Source organism: Lepus europaeus, chromosome 5 (assembly GCF_033115175.1).
Source record: "Lepus europaeus isolate LE1 chromosome 5, mLepTim1.pri, whole genome shotgun sequence".
NCBI lineage: Eukaryota > Metazoa > Chordata > Mammalia > Lagomorpha > Leporidae > Lepus > Lepus europaeus.
Genome location: NC_084831.1, coordinates 155,600,006 through 155,625,061, shown reverse-complemented (window position 1 = coordinate 155,625,061; position 25,056 = coordinate 155,600,006). Strand labels below are relative to the sequence as shown.

The 25,056-nt window shown below is 43.4% G+C and overlaps 1 protein-coding gene across 3 annotated transcripts in view; it reads right to left on the bottom strand.

Annotated features, from left to right (window-relative positions):
- Nucleotides 1-19,399: 19,399 nt before the first annotated feature.
- COP1 (COP1 E3 ubiquitin ligase) overlaps nucleotides 19,400-25,056 on the bottom strand; it is a 221,811-nt gene continuing 216,154 nt past the window's right edge. For all 3 annotated transcript variants that reach the window (XM_062192980.1, XM_062192982.1, XM_062192981.1), the window contains 2 exons: nucleotides 21,745-21,789; nucleotides 19,400-19,741 (listed from right to left, as the gene is read on the bottom strand). In XM_062192980.1, the coding sequence (XP_062048964.1) occupies nucleotides 19,724-19,741; nucleotides 21,745-21,789 (63 nt within the window). In that variant the 3' untranslated portion in view covers nucleotides 19,400-19,723. The remainder of the gene's footprint in view (nucleotides 19,742-21,744; nucleotides 21,790-25,056) is intronic.

Below are 25,056 nucleotides of genomic sequence, written 5' to 3'. Positions count from 1 at the left end.
ATCTGATCCCACGCTTAGGAAAGGCCCCTGAAGAGCGGCTCTGTTCTTGATGCTGAAGGCCCTCCCTGGAACAAGGAGCTATCCGGGGAACTTGTGCACAGAACCATTCATTCCCACCCACCGAGCGGACTGCCAATGTGGCCATGGATAGGACTTGGGGACTGGCAGGTGTGTCAACACACACCCAGCTCCTCCCTCAGGAGAATCCTGCTATGCAGCCACAGGCAGCCCCACCTGTTCCCAGTGCCAGGACTCAGTGGCCCTGAACAGTCAGTACTGCACGCAGGGCTTGTGAGAACCTCTCCCACTGGGACCCTCCAAATGAGGAGGGCTGCTTTGGTGGCCTTGCACCGAGAGCTGAAGCAGAACTGCTGTGCTCCTCGGGTCTACAAATACATTCAGCCTGTAAATATGTATGTGCCCCAGTGCTGTGACACCGGCATCATCTGCCACGTACCCCTGCTGCACGGTCAGGAGAGGGAGTGGGGAGGAGATGGTGAGGCCACCTATGGCGCTTTCTCCTGCCTAAAGGGAAGAGAACAGGACTGCGATTAAACATGTACCTCTCCCCTGCTAAGGACAGGTACGTGCAGGTGTAAGTGAGCCGACTGCAGATGGAGCCCTTGGGAGGCTCCCAGTGTGGGAGGGAAAATGATTCAGCAGATGAACGGTACCTCTGTGTTGGCACACAGCACGGAGTGACACGGGTGTGTGTGTGTGGCCGAGACTGATTTCCGTAGCGGTAGTGCTGGTGCAGGGGCAGGACCAGGGGGCCATGAAATCATGGAAGGTTTCCATGGTGAGAGAGCATTCCTGGCAGAGTGCTTAGCTTATGGGCAGACCAAGCGATAGGAAATCCTAGAGTATTTTTGGGTGGCAAACACAGGCTGGAACCTCTTTTTATTCACACATATTTGGGGGTACACTGTGTGTCAGTGCTGGGTGCTGAATGCTCAAACGTCAGGGTGAGTGGCAGGAGTGGAATCAGCCAGGAAAGGTAGGCTTGCCCAGTGTGTAAGGAATCAAGCTGAGAACGCACGTCTTTGCATCAACCAGGAGGGATGGGGCAAAGATGTGCCAGGGGAGCATGACTGAATGGTCATGTCCCCTTCTTCCAGAGGACCTTAGCCTGGTCATTTGAAGAAAACGCCTAAGAGGGGGAGGAAGGAGCCACACACACTGAGGCTCGTTGTAGGAGCAGCCATTGCAGCCTCTGCAGAAACCCCACTTGGCAAAAGGATGATGGCAATGAGCAAGAGGCATGGGCTGTGCAGCACTCGGGGACCACAGCAAAGCTGTCACCGTCAGTGAGGCCATGGACAACTTGGGGGACTTGGTCCTGCCACAAGACAGCATGCCCCACATGGTTAGCTAAGTTAGCTAAGGAGCTGTACGAGTCCTTTCTGGTGAGCCTTAACCGATCTGAGCACAGAGGGGTGAAGAGAACAACCCCATACGGCCCTGCAGTGCTGTGTGGCCTCCTTCAGCGCCGTGGCTGCGGGGCTGTGGCAGGGGCCGTCTCAGAGAGATCTGATTAATCCTTCTTGGCTCCACCACTCTAGGGCTGCTTGGAGCAGAATTCACATCTCTTGGCCGGCGCCGTGGCTCAGTAGGCTAATCCTCCGCCTTGCGGCGCCGGCACACGGGGTTCTAGTCCCGGTCGGGGCACCGATCCTGTCCCGGTTGCCCCTCTTCCAGGCCAGCTCTCTGCTGTGGCCAGGGAGTGCAGTGGAGGATGGCCCAAGTGCTTGGGCCCTGCACCCCATGGGAGACCAGGAGAAGCACCTGGCTCCTGCCATCGGAACAGCGCGGTGCGCCGGCCACAGCGCGCCTACCACGGCGGCCATTGGAGGGTGAACCAACGGCAAAAAGGAAGCCCTTTCTCTCTGTCTCCCTCTACTGTCCACTCTGCCTGTAAAAAAAAAAAAAAAGAATTCACATCTCTTGCACAGGAACGTGTAAGAATACGGTGAAACCGTAGGACATGGTAGGAGGCCTCTTTGCTGATGCTTTGGTGGAAGTGTTGGGGAAATATCTCTAAAATCCAAGAATCTTTTCCCAAACCAGAATCCTCTTCACAAAGGTAGTAGAGAAAGAAAACAATTTTCATATTACACTGAAAACACTTTTATTATCGGATAAGCTATTCAGTAAGAACGACGCACAGCACAGGCAGTTGCCGCGATTACGAAGACAAAGGAATCTCACCTCTGAGCGGCCAGGCAGATCAACCCCTCCGCGTACAAGTTCTCAAGGCGAGTGAGGGGCCGCGAGAGCACCTCTGCCACACGGAGTTCGCCCTGCTTTACCCGGGTCGTTGGGAGACCGCCTGTGCAGACGTTAGCCAGAAGAAAACCAAACTTCACGTATCCTTACGACAGAGGTGGCTTTGCAGAGTAGAGCGAGGCCCCCACTGAAGCCGGGCTGTTACCTTCCTCAGGAACTGGGAGATGGGGCCCTGTCCCCACAAGTGTGCACTGCACACAGGACTCCCAGGCCCCTGGAGGGACACTCCCGAGTAGGGAGGCTTTTCCAGCCTCACACAGATTTGTAAACGGCAGGAAGAATAGTCAGACGCCGTGGAAGGGAAGAAGGGAGTTCCTTTTCCCTTGCTTTCTACAGGGGAGCGTTAAGTCCTATTTTTTAATTTGTATTTGCCCTTACAATCACCTCCCTGCATCACTGTGAAATAACATTACAATCTTCTAATTATTTCCATATGCTTTCTAGTTCTAGGCAACTTGTGGTTGTCTAAATATCCAGAGAGTCCATCGTAAAATGGAAACAAAGCAATTATGAGAATCACTTCATGATCAATTTCAAAATTCAGTATGGTATCTGCCGTGGGGGAATAACCTTTAAATATAACAACAACCACTTTTGTTTTTCCATCCATGTTGGAACTGCAAAGAACTTGCATCCCAGAGTTAATTCACGAACATTAGACCATCCAACAATTAGATGTTTTTCTTTTCTACATCACCCTTCCAATCAAGCCAGCTAACATTTTCTTGTCAAATGTAGAACTTGAGAACCTAGGTGCATACACATTACTTTTATGTTGTTATTATCCAGCGAAGAAGATGGTCCCACGTGTACATTGCTAAATACTAGATTGTTAGATTTGTAAATCTATACCATGTCCACACTGGGAAGTTAATTTAGAATTGATTAGAAATATGTGGATGTAATTGTGGGAACCAGGGCCGACAGCACAGAGACAAGTGTGACACTTTGTTTTCTAGTAAAAACACTTTGTTTTGTAATTCCTGTTTTCAGGGTAACTGGAATACTCCCTGCTCAGAACAGGGCAGCCAAGCAGTCTCAGAGAATAAAACGTTTTCTAGACCATTCCTTTTCTGCGGAGATCAACACCAACCACTTACTATGGAAAACTTAGGTTCCAGACCGTTTGTGGGAGCCACCCTTGAGTCCTCCCTGGAACTGGCTGTACATGGCAGCACGGATCCAGCAGTGGGGCCTTCTCCCTGTGACAGCTGTAGGCTACCAGCAGCCCTTGGAGGGGCCCCCTCTGCACCGTGAAGCTCCTCAGAGACACTTTTACGTGGATGAGGTCTCCCAGGGAGAGGTGTGGCAGAGTTACCGTGGCAGTTTCTTGTCCATCTTTTTGACTTCAGTCTCAAGGTTTCTGGGGGTGGAAGCCTTTTAATTGCTGAACGAGATTCTGAGAGGATTCAGTTAACTGGACACACGCTATGGCCTCCGACACAAGTTCACAGGCTTGCCAAAACTCAGTTCAAAGGGAGAGATCCCAGGTTTGCTTTCAGGAGTCATTCTTATTTATTTATTATTCTAATTTTCAGCAAGGATGGTGGCTCAACTTTGTATCTGTTACATCTAGGAGAACGCTGAATCTTGTCTAAAAGAGCGTTTTCTGGTCTGTTGATTTTGAGTGATTCATTTGCTGTGCTCATCACAGTTCTGAGGTGTTTAGGAATCTGTAAACACGTGCGTAATTCCTGGACAGCAGCAGAAATAAAATGATTTTCCATGATTCACTGTGCTTCGGTTTTCCCACAGAGGGAATTCTATGCAGTAGGAAAGTCCCTACCGCTTTCTGAGTATCAGCTTTTGAAGAAGGAAAGATGTCAGGTTATCTGCACATCACACACACACAAGGCTATCCACACCTGTCTGTCTGTCTGTCTGTCTCCAGATGCCCTCAGGCTCTTGGTAGAGTTGGTCAGGGAGAACTTCCTGGGCTTCCCTGTAAGCAGCAACCTGTAAGGAATTTTACTGACAAAGAGTACTTGATGTTCTCACAGGTCCTTAATCACCTTACCTTTCCGGCACATGTAATACACATTTAATGCCTCTAAAATCCCTCTTTTATTCAGGTAATTTTGTTGGTGATGCGTGTACAGCAGCACCTAGCAAGCAAACAGAAGCTATGGAATAGAAATGCATTTGTTGTGTGATCCTCAGAGTCCGATCGAATTTCTCTCAGCCCCTTGTACAACCCTTTTGTCCACCCCCTTTTGCAAAGAACACCTGCTTCTTGTGTTAAAAGTGGAGCTTTTAAGTTTGGAGACAGCCGGGTGCTGGCAGCAATCATCGCAGCCCTGTTGGCTAACGGACCACTGAGACCTAAGCTGGCACGTGTAAAGCTGCTCACAAATCCACCTGTCCAGCAGACAGGTTTTATTAGTTCTCAGTGAAGTCCAAGACTTCCCCACTGGCTTTTAAGGTTCTTGCTGTTTTCTATGATAGACACCAAACACATATTTACTATCAGCATATATACGTAAGTCCAGAACCACGAGTTGCAGCTCTAGCAACCGCTATGAATTCAGTTGCCAGTGCCAATTTAATTGCAGACAAAGCACAAAGCCGCCAACACTTCACAAGAGTCACTGTAGCAGGGATGAGTGCACGACCCACCGGTAGACGTTACCAGCTCTGCCTGGCAAGTCTGACATAGCAGGTCAGGGCCTAGCATTCTCTGTCTTCTATTACCACTGTACAGTCATGATCATCTATTGCATCGTGGTCTGGTAAGAAGGCAGCAGAGCTAAGGAGAATGCATTTTCCAAGCACAATATTAGGATTGAGTAAAGATCCTTGTTCATCCTCAGTTCCACAGTGTGGTGGAAAATGTTGGGCTTTGTGCATCCGTCAGATGACGGTCACAGCTTGTGGGGACATGGACAGAGTCAGCTGGCCCAAGGTAAGAGCCTTGGCCCTTTCCTTAAGAATGCAGGCTCTCACTGCCACCACCGCTGTGGGAAGGCAGGCAGGCATCGCCGGCACGGAGGCCTCTGGGTTGGAGGCATCAACTACTGTCTGTAGTCCAGTCAGCCTCACCAGCAGCACTTTCATTCTGATGACCAAACAAGTGGAATGGTTTTTCAAGTCTGGAATCCCTAAAACTCGGAGAGGCTATGGCCGATGTTGGCTTCGGCAGAGTCGAAGGACTAGTCCAGGAGGCCTGGAGAGTTAGCACGTCATTGCCCAACAGAGGTTTTGCATACTTGGCAAAAGCTGGGATTCATGTACCACAGCAGCTCACTAATCCTCACAGTGCTCTAAGCTGCTTCTTACGTCGCCCTGTTTTATATGCAAAATCAGCTGCTCCTACGAGGTGATGCTCTGGTCTGACCGCAGCCGGGCACCACCGCGGAGTGTCTCCTGGGCCTGATGACCCTGTGAAGCAGGGAGCTGCAGCCAAGCCCAAGGACCTGCTTTGCATTGCTCTTCCGTTTCTGAGGCTAACAGCAAATCATCTGCATACCGGATAATTATAGATCCCTCTGGGGGGACAAATTTCCCTAAGTTGTCCTACAAATGACTTAAGAAACGGCTGGGGAGTCTTGAAACCCGTGAGGACTTCTTTTTGCCATAAATATTGGGCTATTTCGTAAGCAAAAGCAAACAAAAATTGACACTCATCTGCTGGAGGACAGGAAAAACAAGGAGCAGACCTTCAGTCGGTCATCGAGAAATTCCTTGCAGGTGACAGGACCCAGGCTAGCACAGCTGCAGAGTTAAGGACTACAGGAGGTAATGGGCCAAAAATTATTTATTTCTCCAAGATTATGAACAAATCTATTTATCTGTGTGGGAGTTACCTTCCTTCTTCACTGGAAGTATACTACTATTACAAGGCGAACGTCTCCTTTAAATAACTCTGGTTTCCTGATTCCTTTATAACTGGTTTGCCCCCTTCTAACTGAGCTCCTGACAGAGGACACGGTTTTACACAAGCCATGGCTTATCTTTCTTCGAAGCTACTTTTGTTGGTTCTATATCTTGAATTGCACTGGCATCACTATTTCCGGGGGCGTACGATTGAGCTCTTTCCGTATTCCCTTTCTTCTGAGGGTGTCTTTGTTCATGGAGCTGCACACACACTCCATCCAGAGCACAGAAGATGGCAGCCTTCACTTTGCCCAGCAGGTCTCGGCTTGCAGGACAGAGGCAGAACACACGATCCTCAGTGCAGCACCTCTGCCTGGCAATCACAGAGGCAATGGACAAGCAGAGGGCTGGCCTGAAACTGCAGCAGGTGGTGCTGATCTTAGCCAGACGGAGAGCAAGGGCTTTCTGAGGAAGTTCCAGAAAAGGCAAGGGTAGACGAGGCCACGTTGGTTACTGACATAGATGCTTCAGCCGTTCCCACCTCTGGGATCCCTTCAATCTGTGTGATCTGTGCCATCTGCCAGGTATTCCGGGCCAAGGGTTTGACCTGCCCAGCCTCTCCTGTCTCTGCAGTCCCAGGATCCTCCAGTCCTGCCCAATGACCTGGGTTTTTGCAATAACAGTTTCCTCCCCCTCCGTGATCTTCAGTTTGGCCAGAGAAGGGGTTATTCCCTTTAGTAAAGAGAGCTAATGAAGCAGTCAACACCAATCTTTGCATTCCTTTTGTCTTGTCTTTCTCTGGATTATCCCAAAGCAGTGCATCTGCTGCTAGGATTTAAGCAGTACTCAGTCTGCCCTTGCCATCCTGCCATTTTTCTGAAATCTGGGCTTGGACAGTGTACAGAAGAGCTGAGACAGAGGTTGCCAAGACTACGGTGCAATTTTGATCTTCCCCGGGCTCCAGGCTAGTAACACAAAGCACTGGTGGCCTCGCTTGCCTTCTGCACTCTCCCTTGCAGTGTCTCCCAGCTGGCCTATCAGGAAAAGGCTTCAGGGCCATTGCAGCACTCTCTCTCGGGGGATCTCTAACTAGGTACTCTTCTGTACCTGTAGGGAGGGGTGGATGGTCAACTTCTCTTGGCCACAGTGCCCTCTTAAGTGAATGGCTGTCTCCTGGTCCACGATGAGATTGGTTCATCAAACAAGCAAAATCGGCTGGCTACGGAGTTCCCTGCAACAGCCAGTGTACATTTCTACGTGTGGTTTGCCTTGCACTGAAACAGGGAAAAGGCACTGTTATACAACACCCTGGTTTCCTTTCCTGTGTTGGTGTTTATCCGCTGAGCTTCGTTGTCAAGGAACTGGCCTAATGAGTTGCAGATGAAGGCCTGTCCCCTAAGTTCTCCGTCACTCCTGGATCTTGATCAGTTACATCTGCCCTATGTGCCCTTCTAGCTGAGTGGTGTGTGGATGAGAAGTGACCCCTGGAGGTGGGTTCTGACATGTAGCAGACCCTGAGCTGGCCCAGGAGGCACAGAACGCTCCATCCTCAAGCAGAGTGGGTAAGTCATTAGCGGTTGGAAAAGTTGCATCCTCCTTACACTTATCAGGGAAACACACAGAAGAAGAAAACCACTCATGTAAGAGTTCATCACCTACCCCTTCCCAGGAGTCAGTCTGAGAAAGGGAGGGGTAAAGTGAGGCACGAGGCAAAGAGGGCACTAGGACAGTGCAGGAAGGAGGAGGAGACTTCTTGAAGGACAAAGTGGTCTTGATTCTCAAAATCCTGCTTCTGTATTTTCAGTCCTTCCCTCTGGCTATCCAAATTATTTCTGTTTCCTCTTGAACGATATTCATCTCATATCTACCAGGAACTCATTTGCTTGGAATCAGGGCCTTCCAAGAACTTCTGGAAATGCAGTAATTTATCCAAACCCAAAGCAGCATCAACTGGCCACTGCAGGCTGGGCTGTCATGTGTATGTCCATTCCACATGGGGCAGCGAGATGGTAACCATTTCACAAACAGACCTGCAGTCAATATTCCTGGCAGCCCAGATTTTTCTACCACGGAGGCTAATGGCCATCAGGGGATTTGAGAGCCAATATTTCCCATGCTTACTTAATAGGAAAGGTTTGAAAGTGGAGAGGGCCGTTTGTCCAGCTAATGTTCCAAACAAACAGAGATCCAGAAGGCAGACTTTTTACATCTGAGGGTCCCTTAACTCACTTGTCTGCTTTACCCAAGAACTGCCAGACATCCTACCATCATTTGTCAAAACCGTCGGGCAACATGACAAACCACCCAGAAACCCTCTTCTCAAAAGCAGTAGGGGAAGGACTTTTCTTATCACTCTCAACACTTTCATACTGAACAGGCATTAAACCAGTGCGTAACGTGCATCACAGGCAATCCCTACGGGAAATGCAAAGACAAAGGACTCTCGTCCACTATGGCCAAGAAGCCACAGCCCATTACACGTACGTTCTCAAGGCAATTAAGAGGACAAGACAACCCCTCTGCCATGCAGAGATTCTCCTGCTTTTTCTTGGTAATTGGGAGATCACCTGTGTAGGCTTTATCCAGCAGAAAAACAAACTTTCAATACTTTTTATCACAGAAGGTAATTTTGCAAACTGGAGCAAGGCTTCCACTTAAGCTGGGCTGTTACCCTCCCCAGGATACTGGGCGACAGGAAGCTGTGTGCTCTGACGGGTGCACTCCACAGAAGACTCCCATGTCCCTGCAGGAATGTTCCTGAGTGGGGAGGCTTACCCAGCCCCTATACAGATTTATATACAGTTGCAAAGGACAAAGAAACCTTGACGGAGGAGGGGGAGCTGGGAAGAAAAGGGAGAAATATTTCCCCTAGTTTTCACCAGGGAGCACCGGGCTCTTATTAATTTGTATTTGCCCTAACCATAGGGAGACAAATATTCCACCTGTTTTTCTCCTGTCTGAGCCAGTTAGGATCAGATTCCGTTCTGAAAGTGAGCTAAAGGGAAGATTCTATCTGAGGCCCTGCCTTCAGGCAGCTGAGTGCCTGAATCATTAGGACCCATGGTTGGTTGTTTCGGAGGGTCTCCAGGGATGGAGAAGTCATCCATCTCCACTCGTAGTCCCTTTGAGTGTGTTAATAACTTGAGAGGTTCAGAGCTCTTTATTTTGCCTACTTGAAGTTCTTCCTATCAGAAATTATCAATCAATACTATAATTAATGTCATTCTATTATTATATAATAGTGATCTTATACTGGTCAGTAGTATTAACACATTAACTAAAGCCGTACGTTTCTGGTCAGACCTACAAGGTTTCTTGGTGTCTTACTAGGGTCAAGATGTGCATATTTTGTCTTTCTTGAAGGGAACTCAGTGGTGCCATTAGCAACTGTTTGGGCCATGGCAACAGCCATATGATTCAGGACTTTCAGAATGCCACTCAATCCCAAATCCTCTGTGCAACACATTTAAAATTTCAATAACTCTTTTAAACAGTCTTTTACCTGTAATATTTGTAGCAGCTTTTCAAACTCTCTTTACCTTGTTTGTAAAATGTGGGCTTTTTAAAATGTTACTTGATGGTCTTTCTGGTGGATTCCTTTGCCTTTCCCTTCAAGTTCTCCACTCTCTGTTGAACTCTCTTCTCTTTTCTCACTAATAGGCACTTACACTGATGGCATGGAGGAACGATAAGTTGAAACCCCAAAAAGCAAGTTGACAGCTCCTTCCAAAGGCACCCAGGCCTGCTAAGACAAAAGACCTATTCAAGTGCACATGGCTGAATAATAGAACCAAGACTAGGAACAGGTGAATCTACAACAGCCTAATTCTATGTCAATGATGAGTTATTATGGCCCAATAATAATGAATGTGGAACAATTATTTAACTTGTCCACCTCCAATGATTTATGGTCCCAATAACTAAACCTCAGAAGCACTGGCTAAACATTTGAAAATGTGTACAAGAGGCCTTCAAGAAATTCTGAGAAAATGTAATTAAAAATTAAGTTCACTTTGGTGCGAAAATTTTGAAATTTATGCATAGTTTCTTCATAATACATATTCTTCATGAACTTTTTGAAGACCTTTCATATGCATGGATTTTATGCTACTAAAGTAAACACCACTCAGTTCCATTTTTCTACTAACTTTTTGAAGTCCCCTTGTATATGGTCTGAAGTTGAAAGATAGGGGTGATGACTGAGAGCATGAAATCTAAAAACCCTGAAGCCTGCATTCTGCAATGAGCCCATCTATAGGAAACAGCAAGTTGAGTTAGAACAACAGAAAAGGCAGTGGGGAGGGGGAGAAGAGAGAGCAGACAAGAGTGACTGGTTACACAGCATCTCCTCATTTTTTTTTTTTTTTTAAGAAGACTGAATGCCTACCTCCCAAGATCACTGTATTATATATAAATTACTTTTTCATGTGTGCTTACCTTATCTGCCTAAAGTTCCAGAAGGGATCATGCTCTGTATTATTTGACATCCTCCATAATGCCTGGCACAGTGCCTAGCACAGAGCAAGAAGGAGGTGTAGTGGGAATGGGGAAGGAGGTCTATGGGAGCAAATTTCAGCTCAGTTAAGGAAAAATCTGCCTAACAATTATAATCAGTCACTTTAGAATGCCACTCAAATGCCATATCCTTTATGCAAACCATAATAGCCATTGGGCTCTCAATGGCCGTTAGCAGTTAAGTAGAGACTCTAAGACTGCTCACCATGGTGGCTATACAAGGAATTCCCGCATTGGGTAGGATAATTAATTCACTGGCTGCTTTGCAGAGAATTAGAAAATAACTTGGAACTCTTGAGAAGAAAAAGGTTACATACTGAACCGTACTGAGACTAAGATAGTGATGGCTGGATGTCTGCCCCAGTATCTGGCCCTACCTTCCCATCCCTGAGCCTGAGAGAGGGGCAACTAATGTCACGGTACCCCCACCACCGAGACCCTGAGATAACGGAGAAGTAAGCATGCAGTTACACTGAAGTCCCTGGACTGCCTTACACACCAAAGAAAGGGAAAGGACAATCTTCTTCCATCACCAAGATCTGTGAGAGTGCACTCAGACGACCAGAGGGGAGGAGATACTGAATAACGGCTCCCCAAGACCGAATCACTGGGAAAAAATGTTCGGCCTTCACCTTTGGCTCTCTGGATGTGACTACTAGCAGGATATTTCCCGAAAGCCAATCTATTTCCTTTGCTTTCTCCAATCTCATTGCCTTGTGTGCACAGGAAGACTAATAGAGGCAATGCTGGTTTTCAGCCTGAAGCCATAGAGTCTCACTGTTGAATCTGAGAAACCATTGGCATGTGGTAGGAAAAGGGACATTTTCAAAAGTTTCATTTTGGGAATTTTCCTAAGCTAGCTTTTCACTGCCGCTGTGATGGTGGCCTTTGGTAGGTCAACTCCCAGAGACACAGATACCATGTTTAGAGAGCACAAGGAATGCCAATTTCCAGATCTGTTAAAACTTCTAGAAGAGCTAATCTTTTTTTAAAGAGTTATTCGTTTCAAAGGTAGATTGACAGAGATGGAAGGAGAGAGGGGAGAGGGGAAAGGGGAGAGGGGGAGGGAGAGAAAGGGAGAGATCTTTCATCTGCTGGTTCACGCCCCAAAGGGCCACAATGACCAGGCTGAAGCTGGGAGCTTGGAACTCTACCCAGGTCTCCAGTGCAGGGACCCAAGCACTTGGGGCCATATTCCACTAAGTTTCCAGGTACATCAGCAGGGAGCTGGATGAGAGGTGGAGCAGCTGGGATTCAAATCGGTGCTCACATGGGATGCTGGTTGGCTTAACCTACTGCGCCACAGTGCTGGCCCCAGAAGAGCTGATCTTCTAATATCCATTTTCAATTTTTTGGGGGCCATTTTAATACTTTAAATTTCTTTCTTCTTCAAGATGGAAAACGTTGAAGAGGAGTGACTACATGTTTAATACACACATGCTACCAATGCCCTGCATTCCCAGAGGCCTTTGCGGAGAAGCCATATTACGGAAACTGTACCAAGAGCCTTTGCAACTCAACAGGAACGCAACAGGAACACCTTATATCAGTTCAAAGAACACAAGTCTGCCTGGCCTGAGGGAACTGCGGAGTTATGTTTATCCTGGGACTGTCCAAACAGAATTTGGGAAAGGTGAGTAAGGACTTTCTTAGGGTATGAACACTGACCAAGTTTGGTCATTAAAATATGAAATATATTGAAAAAATGGGCTAGCTGTAACAATGGTTAATTTACTTAAGGAGAAAAGCAGTTTTGTTGATTCTTTCAAAGTGTAACTCCTCAAGATTAGCTGGAGTTCAAAGATTATACATAAAATATGTATGAATATTTATGAGACCCAGTCATCCCAAAACATCAGGTTCCAAGTCTTAATCAGGTTCCAAGTTTAAGTGCTAAGGAATCCAAGAAACATTTTTATATTCGAACAAAAATTTCGATAGTACAAGAAGTGGAAAGGAGATAAAAAGGGGGAAAAAAAGCCAGCTTGTAAAATATCCTCTGCTTCCCGACACTCAATAGGCCGCTTTTGAGCACAAATCCATCAGAGTAGTCAGGTGTCCCTTAATGAAGGTACATGGCTGAGAAATGTGGAGGAAGACTTCCTAAATTAGAGACACACTGATTGCACATCTAAGAGAATGAATGCAAACTCAGCAGATCCGATTTTTCAACGATTTTCTTTTTCTCTATCACTGCTGTATGGTCAGCATCTAGAACAAGGGTTAGCAAACTATGGCTGTAAGCCAACTTTTTTGTGGCCTCTTTCTACATGACTGACAAACTGTCTTTCCATTTTCAAATCCTTGAAAAATTAAAAAAAATTCTGTGACATGACAGTTTAATTCGGATTTCAGTGGCTTTACAGAAATACAACCATACTCATTTAATTTTGTCTGGGCCTGTTTTTTTTTTTTTTTTTTTTTTTGGGGGGGGGCTGCTTTGACATGCAGAGTTGAGCAGTGGTGATGCCAAGTTCATTGCCCCCCAAACCAATCACTATTTGGCCCTTTCTAGAAAATGGTCTGCTGACTCCTAGTCTAGAACAGTGACTATCACATAGTAGGCACTAACATTTTTGTTGAATGAATGAAATCACCATATGAAAGTGGCTAAGTGATTTTATTCTTAACTTAAAGCACTGTATCTAATCTGAGAGGCAAACACAGAGAGATCTTCCATCTGCTGGCTCACTCCCTAAAAGCCCACAACAGTCAGGGCTGAGCCAGGCTACAGTGGTCTCCCACATGGTGGCAGGGACCCCAGTACTTGAGCCAGTGTCTGCTGCTTCCCAGAGTGCACACTTAGCAGGAAGCTGGATGAGAGGTGAAGGGGCCAGGGCTTGAACCAGACTCTGCAGAGCCAAACACCTGCCCCTAAACTCTTATCCTTCCCTGCTGAGCAGCTGGGCATATCCACTACAGACTCTGGGCTGAGGTACCAACCAAGGTAGTAGACTGAATCACTAGGTTGCTTTCCCAGTTAAGCTAACTCACATAAAAGTTAGTTGGGATCAAACATTCTTTCACCTGTATAAAAATACATTTCGGTATGTAAAACTATGCTTCTTTCTTTTGAAAATCCTTCAGACTCTTTATTCGCTTCTTTAAAAAGGTTCCAAAACTTCTAGATTAGTAGCAGACCGTAGGGCAAAGGTCAGATCTTGCATTTCACACAGTTGGTTAGCCTGGAATGCGAACATCTTTGGGAGCTTAGAAGTCGGCACAGTGGGTAGGAAGCCACTTGGATGCCCACACCCCGTATCAGAGTCCCAGTTCTGCTTCTGATTCCAGCTTCTGCTGCTGCACACCCCTGGAAGCAGCGATGGCTGAAGTAGCTGGGTCCTTGTCACTCACACAGGAGATATTCCTAGGCTCAGGCTGTTGACGATATTTGGAGCGAACTAGCAGACAGATTTATCTATCTCTCAGTCTTTTGAATAAAAAAAAAAGTTCACAAGAATCCACCTACTTCTATACAATCTCTTCATAATCTGGGCAGTAGGGAGTTTGCTTCTAAAACTGATTAATGAGGGGTGGGTGTTGTGGTGTAGTAGGCTAGGCCTCTGACTGGGATACTGACGGTGCATGGGGGTGCTGGTTTGAGGCTTGGCTGTTCCACTTCCGATCCAGATCCTTGCTGGTAGGCCTGGGAAAGCAGCAGAAGATGGCCTAAGTCCTTGGGCTCCTGCTCCCATGTGGGAGATCTGGAGGAAGCCCCTGGCTCCTGGCTTCAGCCTGGCCCAGTCCCGGCTGTTGAGGCCACCTGGGGAGTGAACCAGAGATGGAAGAGCTCTTTCTGTCTCTCCCTCTCTCTCTCTCTAATCCTGCCTTTAAAATAAATAAAAAATAAATCTTAAAAAAAAAAAAAAAAACTTGATTAATGAAAAAAGACTCATGGAGATGTGGGAACAAATTAACATGGAAGGATTTCTTGATTCTCATACTGAGAAGCTGTAATTACTCAAGTTATAAGAAGACATAAGTAATTGCAGGCACTCAGATATCTGAGTGACTAATCATAAGAATGGCATGGGCTTTAAAGAGTGCACTCTTATTTATTAACAGATGAAAGTATCATCCTCAGGAAACAGAATTTAGAGATAAATATGGAGTGAAGAGGTTTATTTATTCTTTTTGGTAAAACTACAGGATTTCTTAATGGCAAAGTTGAGACCGGGACATAAATCTCCTCTAAACTCCATATCTTTTGCCTCTATTTAAACGACAACTGGAAGAGATCTAAGTGATTTGCTTTCTCTACTTTCCACAGCTTTGACTGCCAATACTCCATCTTGAACTATTTTGTATATAGTTATCAATTCCCATACTTTAAAAACAAATTTTAAATTTGTTTCTTGGAATAATTTTTTTTTTAATTTATGGAAAAAAGATAGTACAAAGTGCCATATATTCTGCACCCTGCTTCCCTTGTTAACATTTTGAATCAGTACGGTATGATCATTACAATTAATAGACTAATATTAACAGATTAAAGTCAAATGAAGTCCATACTTCACTCAGATTTCCTTGGTTTTATGCAGCGTGCTTCCCGTTTCAGAATCTCACGCAGGCAAGTGCAGTACCTGGATTCAATCTCGAGTTCATCATGGCTATGACAGCTTCTGCTTCTTTGTTTTTGATGACCTTGATGTTTCTGAGGAGTACCGGTCAGGAAATTCAGTAGGATGTCCCTCAACAGGGATTTGCCTGATGTTTTTCTCCTGTAGACTGGGGTTATAGTTATTTGTGGAAAAAGGACCACAAAGTGCTATTTTCATTACATCCTATCAAGAGTATACAGTACTATCAACATGATTTACAGCTTTTAATGTTGACCTTGACCACCTAGCCGAGGTAGTGCCAGTGAAGTTTCTTGATTATAAAGTTACTTTTCTTGTTCTTCCTTTCTGCACTTGACTCTTTGGGAGAAAGATACTATGTACAGACCATACCTGAGGAGTGCGAGGTTACGCTCCATGTCCTTGAGGGTGCAGTATCTATCTAAACTATTTGAAAATCTGCATGAAAAATCTGTATGCTTCACAGACATTTACTTTATATCCTGAATTATAAGGTATTTTTGTTGTTCAAATTGCCCCAGTTTTGACCATGAGAGTTAACTGTGCTTTTTTCTCTTGGTCTTGAATGTTCCTTTGGCATCACAGCTTAATTCTTACTTGCTTTTCCAACTCAGTTGAGAGGGTACCTCCTGTAGGAAAAAAATTCCTGACAATTGACCTTTAGTTCTTAATCTCTCACCACCGTATGTATACCGTATGTATACTTACAGCTTACACCTGCCATAGTACTTGCCAAACCTGGCTTATTCATCTGTCTCTCCCACTGCACAATAAGCTTGAGGACAGCAATTGCATCTTCCTGGTTTATCTTCATCTCCAGCATGTAGTGAATAGTTCCTTGTACAAAGTGGGAGCTCAACAAATAATTCTAGAATATCACTATGGTCTTCCTTCAGTCCAAGAGTTCAGAAGTGTCTTTCACATCAACTAATATCAACATTTGAGTTGATAGCTGACCGCTCTGGGATGAACTACAAAGTGCTACTATTACAAGTGTTAATGCCAGCCATGTAGAGTAATAGGTTCAGGATCTAATGTAACACCTCCTAATGTCTCATTTTTAAGTAAGCAAAAGTTTCCTATGGATCCCAGTTATACTTGCATGAGTATATTAAGGGTAATGACCAATTACCTCCATATTTAGAATCACGACTAGCTGGGACAAATGGTACCCAAAGAGCTCACAAACATTTTTTCACTGTTATACTTTAAAAATTAATGAAGAATCTTCCCAGAAATAGGAATTATAGGTCAGATAATGCCCCATTAACTCTTGATTGATAATCTTCCTAACTGTATTCTTTCCATCATCTAACCTTTCACCATAAATCAGATCAGATTATATCATTTGATTTAACATCTTTATAACAAGATTCAAATTCTCAGCAACACTCAAGAAAGCTCCACCCTACTGGGCTCCTCTAATTCTCCAAACTCATCCTGTACATCTCCCTTGCTTGCTGATGGTCCAGCCAGGCTAAGCTTTCTGAATCTGTTGCTCCCTCCCTCCCTCCTTCCTTCCTCCATCCCTCCTTTCATCCTTCCTTCCTCCCTTCCTCTTACTTCTTCTTCATTCCTCTTCCTTCCCCCTCCCCCCCCCGCCTCAGTTTATCAGATCATTTTCTTAAAAGAACTTGGTAAAGTTCTTTAATTTTTGTTGTTTCTTATGTGTGAGCTATGTGCTTGAGAACAAAAGCAAGTTCTGACAAACTGCTAGAAACCCACTGAATCATATTTTGACAACCCATATTATTCCTGAGTCAGAAGTATTTTTGGAATTAAAATGTATATTAATTTTAATCAGTTGAAGTATTGTTATTTTTGCAAATAATAGTATAATATTTCTATCCTCTAGAAACTAATTCAAATTTAAAAATGGTTTCTCATTTTTTTTTTAAAGGCAGAGTTAGACAGTGAGAGAGAGAGAGACACAGAAAAAGGTCTTCCTTCCGTTGGTTCACCCCCCAAACGGCTGCTAAGGCCGGCACGATGCGCCAATCTGAAGCCAGGAGCCAGGTGCTTTTCCTGGTCTCCCATGCGGGTGCAGGGCCCAAGGACTTGGGCCATCCTCCATTGCCCTCCTGGGCCACAGCAGAGAGCTGGCCTGGAAGAGGGGTAACAGGGACAGAATCCAGTGCCCCGACCGGGACTAGAACCCGGTGTGCTGGCGCCGCAGGTGGAGGATTAGCCAAGTGAGCCGCGGCGCAGGCTGGTTTCTCATTATTTATAAGAAAAATTTAGTTTGAAAATTTAAATGAAGCATTGACTTCGTAAACAATTTTTAAAAACTGAGACCCTTTGCTAATGAAATGTACCTGATTGTAATCATCCAAACATATGAAATTAACATGACCCCACAATGTGAACTGCTTGAAATAATACAAAAAAGCGAGGCCAAATTAAAAAGGCAAAATAGTCTGCTTCTACCTAATTGCATTCAAAGAACACTAACATTTTGCCTTCTATCTTGATGATTTTCTGGACATTTAACCCTAAATGTAGTTCATTAAGTGAAAAATTCCTATTTGAATGTTCTTTCTACATCTCTGCAAAAGGTCAGTCATGAATCCTCCAAATGGTATCTGACGAAATTGCTCTGGTTGGTGACAGGTCCAGCTATGACGACACTGGCCCTTCCTCTTAAAACGGAGTTAAAAAGTCCATCAGGTCTTAACACTGCAAGTCGGTAAAATGTAATTCTTTCAAAGCCCTGAAAACTAAAAATTTTACCTAGGCAAATTCACTTGGTGGTAAAAACCTGACTCCAGTTGATGAAAGACTATTTTTAGCCTTTACTTACTAATCCATACAACGTGGACATTTATTTGTTTTGTTGCAGAAGCACTGGCATGTTTGGTTGTAGCCTACAGCTTCAGACTCTGTCAGGGGTTGTTATATGTGGCATACACACTATTATTTTTCTGATATTCAAATAGTTCTAAGCTCCAAAATACATTTGGACTCATGGGCTTAATACAACAAAATAAGAACTTGTGATAGGTTTCAGTAATTTTGAATGGAGGGATATGGTAGGATAGCCTGAATACCTTCAGCATGTATATCTTTATTCAACCAAGGGTCTCCAAGTGTTTATCTAACATGTGTGGGCTATAATTTTGTTTATATCTTAAAAAGTTATTTTTAAACATTTATTTGAAAGGCAGGGAGACAAACAGAGAGACAAAGACAGGTAGAGAGAGCTCTACAATCTGTTCGTTCACTCTCCAAATGCCCGCAATAGCCCGGGCTGGGCCAGGCCAAAGGCAGGCGCCTGGAACTCAAGCTGGGTCTCACAAATGGGTGGCAAGGACCCAAGCACTGCAGCGATCATTTGCCGCCTCTCAGGGTGTGTGTTAGCTGGAACTGGAAGTGGAGCCCAAAATTGAGCCCAGACACTCTGATGTGGTAGGTGGGCATCCTAAGTGCTGTCTTAATCATTGTGCACAACATCTGCCTCTAGTGTTCAGGTTTTTATAAACTCTTCACAATACTTTTACTTAACTTGCTGCTCTATTAACTTCTTTCCTTTTACAATTTGAAAACATTTAGAGATCACATAGCTGCAAAGTCTAAAATATTTATTATCTGACCCTTTATGGAAAAAGTTTACTGAGCCCTGCTCTAAGTCATTGTTCAGCCCAGGATGATACTAATAGCTGCGATCCTTGATAGCTATGATTTTTATAAAATAAGCTGGTTAGATACACACTTAGGGCTTGTAATATATGAAGATACTTCAAAGTGTTCATGGGAAAATGGAATTACAAGAAAAATTTAATGCAAAAATTCTGAAATCCATGCATAGCTTTTTCCTAATGTATATTTTCCCAGGACCTTTTTGAAGATTCCTTGTGTATGTGACATTTCAAAGGCAAACGCAGAACTAGAGACTGACATTTCTTTTCTGTTTGAATGTGGTCTCGCAGCTGAGCAGCATGGTACGTGTTGATGACACAGATCAGGTGACAGAATGAAGAAAAGAATTCATAAAGTAATCAAATTAATCTTTCTATCTACTATAAACATTAAATTCACCAAAGGAATCCATACACTTGATGTTTGGTTTACCTTGATATGCATAATTCCAAGGAGGTTGGGAGATACTTTGCAAGTTATTCACAGGTACATTATTCCATAGTTCACAAATGCTACTTCTTGAAAAGGAGTATTTCTTGCCATACTTGATAAAACTTCCCCAGCCTAGCTGTGGCTCAATAAAATTTTATTATTTTTTATTTATTTTTATTCAAAAGAATTTGTTTCCCTATCACAAAAATTAGAGAATCACACCACCAACAGCAGCAAAGTCCATGGAGTTACATTGATGGTGGAGAGTTTGTTGAGTATTCCCAATGTCCCAAAGGTCATAAAGGAGGGGGAAAAAGGAAAAGAAAAAATACTCAAAACAATCCAAAACCCATGATGACTTTGGGGGAGAGACATCACAGGACGGTTTCTGCTGCTTCTCTCATTGTCAGCTGCAGATGTATTTCGGCAGGATCAAGTACAATCTGACTTCAGTAAACCTTTCATACCAACTCTAGCACCTAATTGGGGAAAAAAGAGGAGGGATCAGTTTAATAAAATGGTTTTAAAATATAGAGGGAGGTTAATAAATCTTTACTGTATTTATTAATGGAGAACCAAATCAAAAACACATTTCCCAGCTGGTAAAATACCAAAGAATTTGAGAGAATTGGACATTAATCTTTCTCCCTTTTAACTCAATAGCTGCATGAACTCGTCAGGTTCGTTACTGCTACAGTTAATTAGGGAGTCTTTAAGATAAACTACATAAAACATGGATAAATGAACCAGCTAATGCACAATATGGATATAACATTTTTGAAAAATACTTTGGTATATTTCCACATTCTTAAGAAAATTGTAGGTGGTATATCTTTTTAACCTATTTATTTCTTCCTTTGATAGAAACTATTTCTATTGATCAAGGGATACAGGCCCTAAAATTCTGTCTTTTCCTACTGCTTCATTCATTGCTAGTCAATCATCTGCTGTCAAAATATACTGTAGTTTTTTTTGTCATAAAAGTTGTGATGTTGCTAAATATAAAAATAAGAGGAAGCACATGGCTAAGAAAGGAGAGGCACATGCGCTGTCAAAAAGGGCTATGGTGAGTGGGAACCGCGATTCTACGTGGCAAAGATGGGAAGGTGCAGCCTTCCCTTCTGCTCAGCTAAGGCTTGAATCTTAGTGTGCTTTCATTATGCTTTTTGTCTTTAAATTAGGCAAACACATTTCTTAAAATAAGACATCAATGCTGCTGAACAATGTCTTAGGTTTGTCAGTGACATTCTGCAAGTATCTATGCAATTTTGAGCTCCCGCAGGCATGTTAGCAATCCCAATTGCTCCAAAGTCCCAACTTGTTGAAGAATATAATGTACATCTTTTGAATTCATGTCTTGTCATGAGAATAAGACAGATTGAGAGACTATGGAAAGCAACTTAAATCAGAGTCCAAAATCTTCTGCCATCTTACTTGAGGTTTCCAGAACATAGCAAATGTTGACTGGTTCAAAAGCCTAGTTTGCATTTAAGCTGTCACTGGTTCTCCAAGTTTCTAAAGAGCAACATTAGCTACCTAATAAAGGTGACTATCATGACTAGCTAACAGTGTGGTTGCTCTGCTTATCTCATCTCTTTAGCACATGTTAGGCTTGGAGTTCCTCGTTTTCCACTTAGGATGTGTTGAAGGAAGCCACAGTAAAAATCTGCTGAGTAGCAGGTGAAACACACCCATTGTAAAATAAACAAAATATTTCCCGACATTTCCAAATCAGCAGAGATTATGTAGAAAGAACAAGTACCCTCAGAATGCATGCTAATCAAATCTTTGTACTGAACACCTCTACCAAAATGGTGTTTTGGTTAGAAAGTTTACAAGTTAGCTCAGGATCTACTTATCCATTGTATTATACTTAATCACTAAATATCCAGTGGTATAATCAGGTACATTTTTTCTTCCTCAAGCTCTAACTATAAAGAACATGGAAAACTAAGGTGAACTTATGAGATCGTGTACCAAAGGACATTCATGTTTTCAGATTACAGTAATGGCAATGGTACATGATCAATGACAAATGAATATTAAAATACTCCCTGTTGGCAACTGAGAAAAAAACCTACTAATCTGGGAAGAGATGGAAGAGAAACATGAGGAAGCTAACAGTAAAGTAAGAGTGAGTTATGTTTAAATATGGTGAATATTAAGTGCCTCCTTCTGTCTTGGACCCTGAGTATTGAATGCTGGGTAGTATAGTTACGCTGGCATAATAAAAACCAACAGTGCTTGGTCCACAGTAAGTGCTCAATAATCTTCACCCATTTTTCATTCTATCAGTCCATCTAGCATCCATACAATTTCAGCAAGTACTGTCTTCTCATGGTTGCAAGCTACCTATTCCTTTCCCCCTTTCAACCAAGCCATTTCCAAGGAGATAAGACCCATGATACAATTGTATTCTTTCACAATCCCATTACAGGCTAAAGATGACTTGAGGTAAAATGGAGATATATAGAAAGCTTACCTTAATTGTACCCTGGCTGTTAGCAGCAATCAGCACATTGGACTCCTGGAAGAGAACAAGAGCTTGTAAAGCACAGAGAAGGGCTTCCTGGAGGGCAGTCCAAGAGAAAGTTTCCTCTTCAACTTTCTTTCTTCACTCCTCCCTAAGACACCATTGGGATGCCAATGTTAACAGGTTTTTAATTATGAATTTTCAACCTAAAGCACATATTTTGAGGATTAAGTTTTAATTAAGAAATATTGTCAGAAGCAGATTAGGAAGTAAAAAAAAAAATGTGAATGAGAAAAGGAATGCCAAAAAAAAAAAAAAAAACAGAAAAAACAAAGTCTGAAATAAAATGCAAATAACTTGAGAAAAAGTGGGCAACTGCTTCTGTGGAACAGTCCTCCCATACAGTATCAGTGATTAATGTAAATAATGCTAACCTCTTTAGCAACAGTCTCTACGGGTAGACTTTTGGTATTCCAAAAAAAAAAAAAAAAAAAAAAAAAGGGAATAAATATTCATCTTGGAGAAGAAAGGCTATCTTTATTTTAAATTATTTTATCACTTTTCATATGCATTTTTAAAATAACCTTGGTAATTACTTGAATAATAATATATGTGGAAAAGTGTATTTCATACTCTAAGCCTTAGAAAAAATATTTTACTATAAAGTAAAAATGGTAAGAAAAGAAATGCACAAGGCTGATTGTATGAGAGAGAATCTCAGAAAGTTTTTAAATTAAATGTAAGTTATTTGACAGGTAGAGAAATAGAGAAAGCGATACAGACAGAGACCTTCCACTCCCAGGCTCATTCCACGAACAGCTGGGGTATGCTTCCTGTTGGAAACGGAGCACCCAACAGGGCTCTTCAGCCTGGACGTGTACTCTGAGGTCTTTTGTTCTCCAGGGTAGACCACTAAGAGGAGGCAAACAGACTTAAAATGGCCACAAAGGCTGCATGGCTGTTGGAAAGGCCAAGTCTAAATGACAGCTCTGAGAAACAGATAAAGTGGTCAAAACCCAAGGAAGGACAGTTCTGTCTATTAGCCTTCAGCCTTCCTGTTAGAGATAAGGAAAAGAAAGAACACTCTTGGCCTACATGCTGGGAAAGTCAAGTTAAGTTAAACCTGAATTTCCTTGCTATAAGGGATTTGTGTTTTTAAACTCACACATTGCTATTTTTATATTTTCCCTTAGATTGTAGTGATGCTACTTTTGAAAAATGTTCATCTCGTTACTACTAGCCTGAAAGGAAACAAGTAATTTCTGGGGCCAGCGCTGTGGCTTAGCGAGTAAAGCCGCTGCCTGCAGTGCCAGCATCCCATATGGGTGCCGATTCGAGTCCTGGCTGCTCCACTTCCGATCCAGCTCTCCGCTATGGCCTGGGAAAGCAGTAGAAAAACCTAAGTCCTTGGGACCCTGCATCCGTGTGGGAGACCAGGAAGAAGCTCCTGGCTCCTGTCTTTGGATCGGCGCAGCGCCAACCTTTGCAGCTAGTTGGGGAGTGAACCAGCAGATGGAAGACACACTCTCTCTTTCTCTGTGTAATTCTGACTTTCAAATACATAAATAAATCTTAAAAAAAAAAAAGTAATTTCTTCCACTATCCCAGAATTTTAATGAGACCAGAGTATTCCTTGGATATGACCAATGGTGACAGTCCATCAAAGGTCACAGCTGGTATGTGGGCAAGGAAAATTCAGGTCTTTCCTTGAAGCTTCCCTTAAATCAGCACGTTACATGGGTAAATCTCTTAGAGTCCTCACAATTGGAATCAGCTTAAATATCCACTTTGGGGAATTACGGGCTATTTTGGGAACTCAATGTGCATAGAATCAATGTTACCATATGGGGTAGTAGTCTGGGGTGAGGGGATCAGGAATATAAATTTGAAATTTATCTCTTCTTTTAGTGACTTGAAGATAGAAAGTGGATGTAGTGGGTTTTGGGAATCTGCAGAAAACTAACTTATCCTAAGATGGCCAACAGGCAGAATTTCTGCCTCAGGAGACAGCAAAGAGGCACTGTATGATGCAACAGGGATTTCTTTCTAGTAGAGCCTCAGAAAATAGCAATGATACTATTGCTGATGCTCAGGAATGTCTTCCTAAATAAGCTTTATGATATCGGACTGCCACAGGAGGACTCAGGAATGATTCTCCTGTCCACACCCCCCAGAATCAACCCTGAAAACAGCACTGATGGAGCTGGTCACTGTGTAAGGAGAGCAAAGACTCCGGTTTTCAGGCCAGTCCTGCAAGGAACCACCACCAGTACTTGCTCCCTCTGCTGGGAGAACACACGACGTTGGGACAAGGAGAAATTTACAGTCCAAAGCTCTAGCTCTTGCCACCATTTTCATGCCAGTGATCTTTTAACATAAAGGTAGAGAAATCTGGTAGAGGTAAGGATTCACTTGGGGGAGCAGGAGATCTACTTCTGTCAGTTAAGAGATTACAAATCACACAATTCAGGCTTCTGACTCCTGGTGGGAAGGAAGCTGGAAGTGTGGTAAATTATCGCCCAGTATGAAAGATCAGGCTCACTATAACTAAGATAATCTAGCCAGATCGCCACACAGGCGGCGTGTGAAGTCGGTAAAACTTTAAACCCAAGGAGGAAGACTCTCTGGTTTTGTAATCTCAGAACTACTATGGCATTAACAGATGACGTCACAGTGGACACTATCACAGGGATACTCTCAGGCCATCTTCCTGTGGAAGAGACACATATCTCATTTATAAAAAAGCTGACAACGAGTCGACTGCTCAGTTTAAACAGCTTTTAGGACTGACATACAAATGATGTGGGATTCTAAGAATTCTTATAAATGCTCAAACAATTTTAAAAAAGCAATGAATAAAATGGCTTCACATCTCAGTATTCCTTCTCCCCCCACAAAGACTATGCAACTACAAAAAAGTTCCTTAGCACTAAACTGTCTGTCAAAAGGCTTGATACTGGCTTAAGGGACATTAATTTTTGTGTGCAACAGAAAAATAAAACCAGATATTTTACTTCTAGCATAGAAGTCTTGAAGTGACATGTGTAAGATTATTACTTATAAATTTTGAATGCTTTGTTTTTGCAGTTTGGATGACTGGCAATTCCTAGCTGTGGTCTGCTGGAGCCTCATGGAAATAAGTTCCGGCTCAATGGGCTGTTTTTACTTGCTAACTAAAATAAAAATTTCAGCCAGCAATTCTCATTATTTTTCCTTGTTTTTGGGAAACTGGCAATCCTATTTAAAGACTTTCCTGAAGGCAAAGGTAATAAAGTACCTGCTATTCTTTCTTAATATTAAGAGATTAACAAAAGACTACGG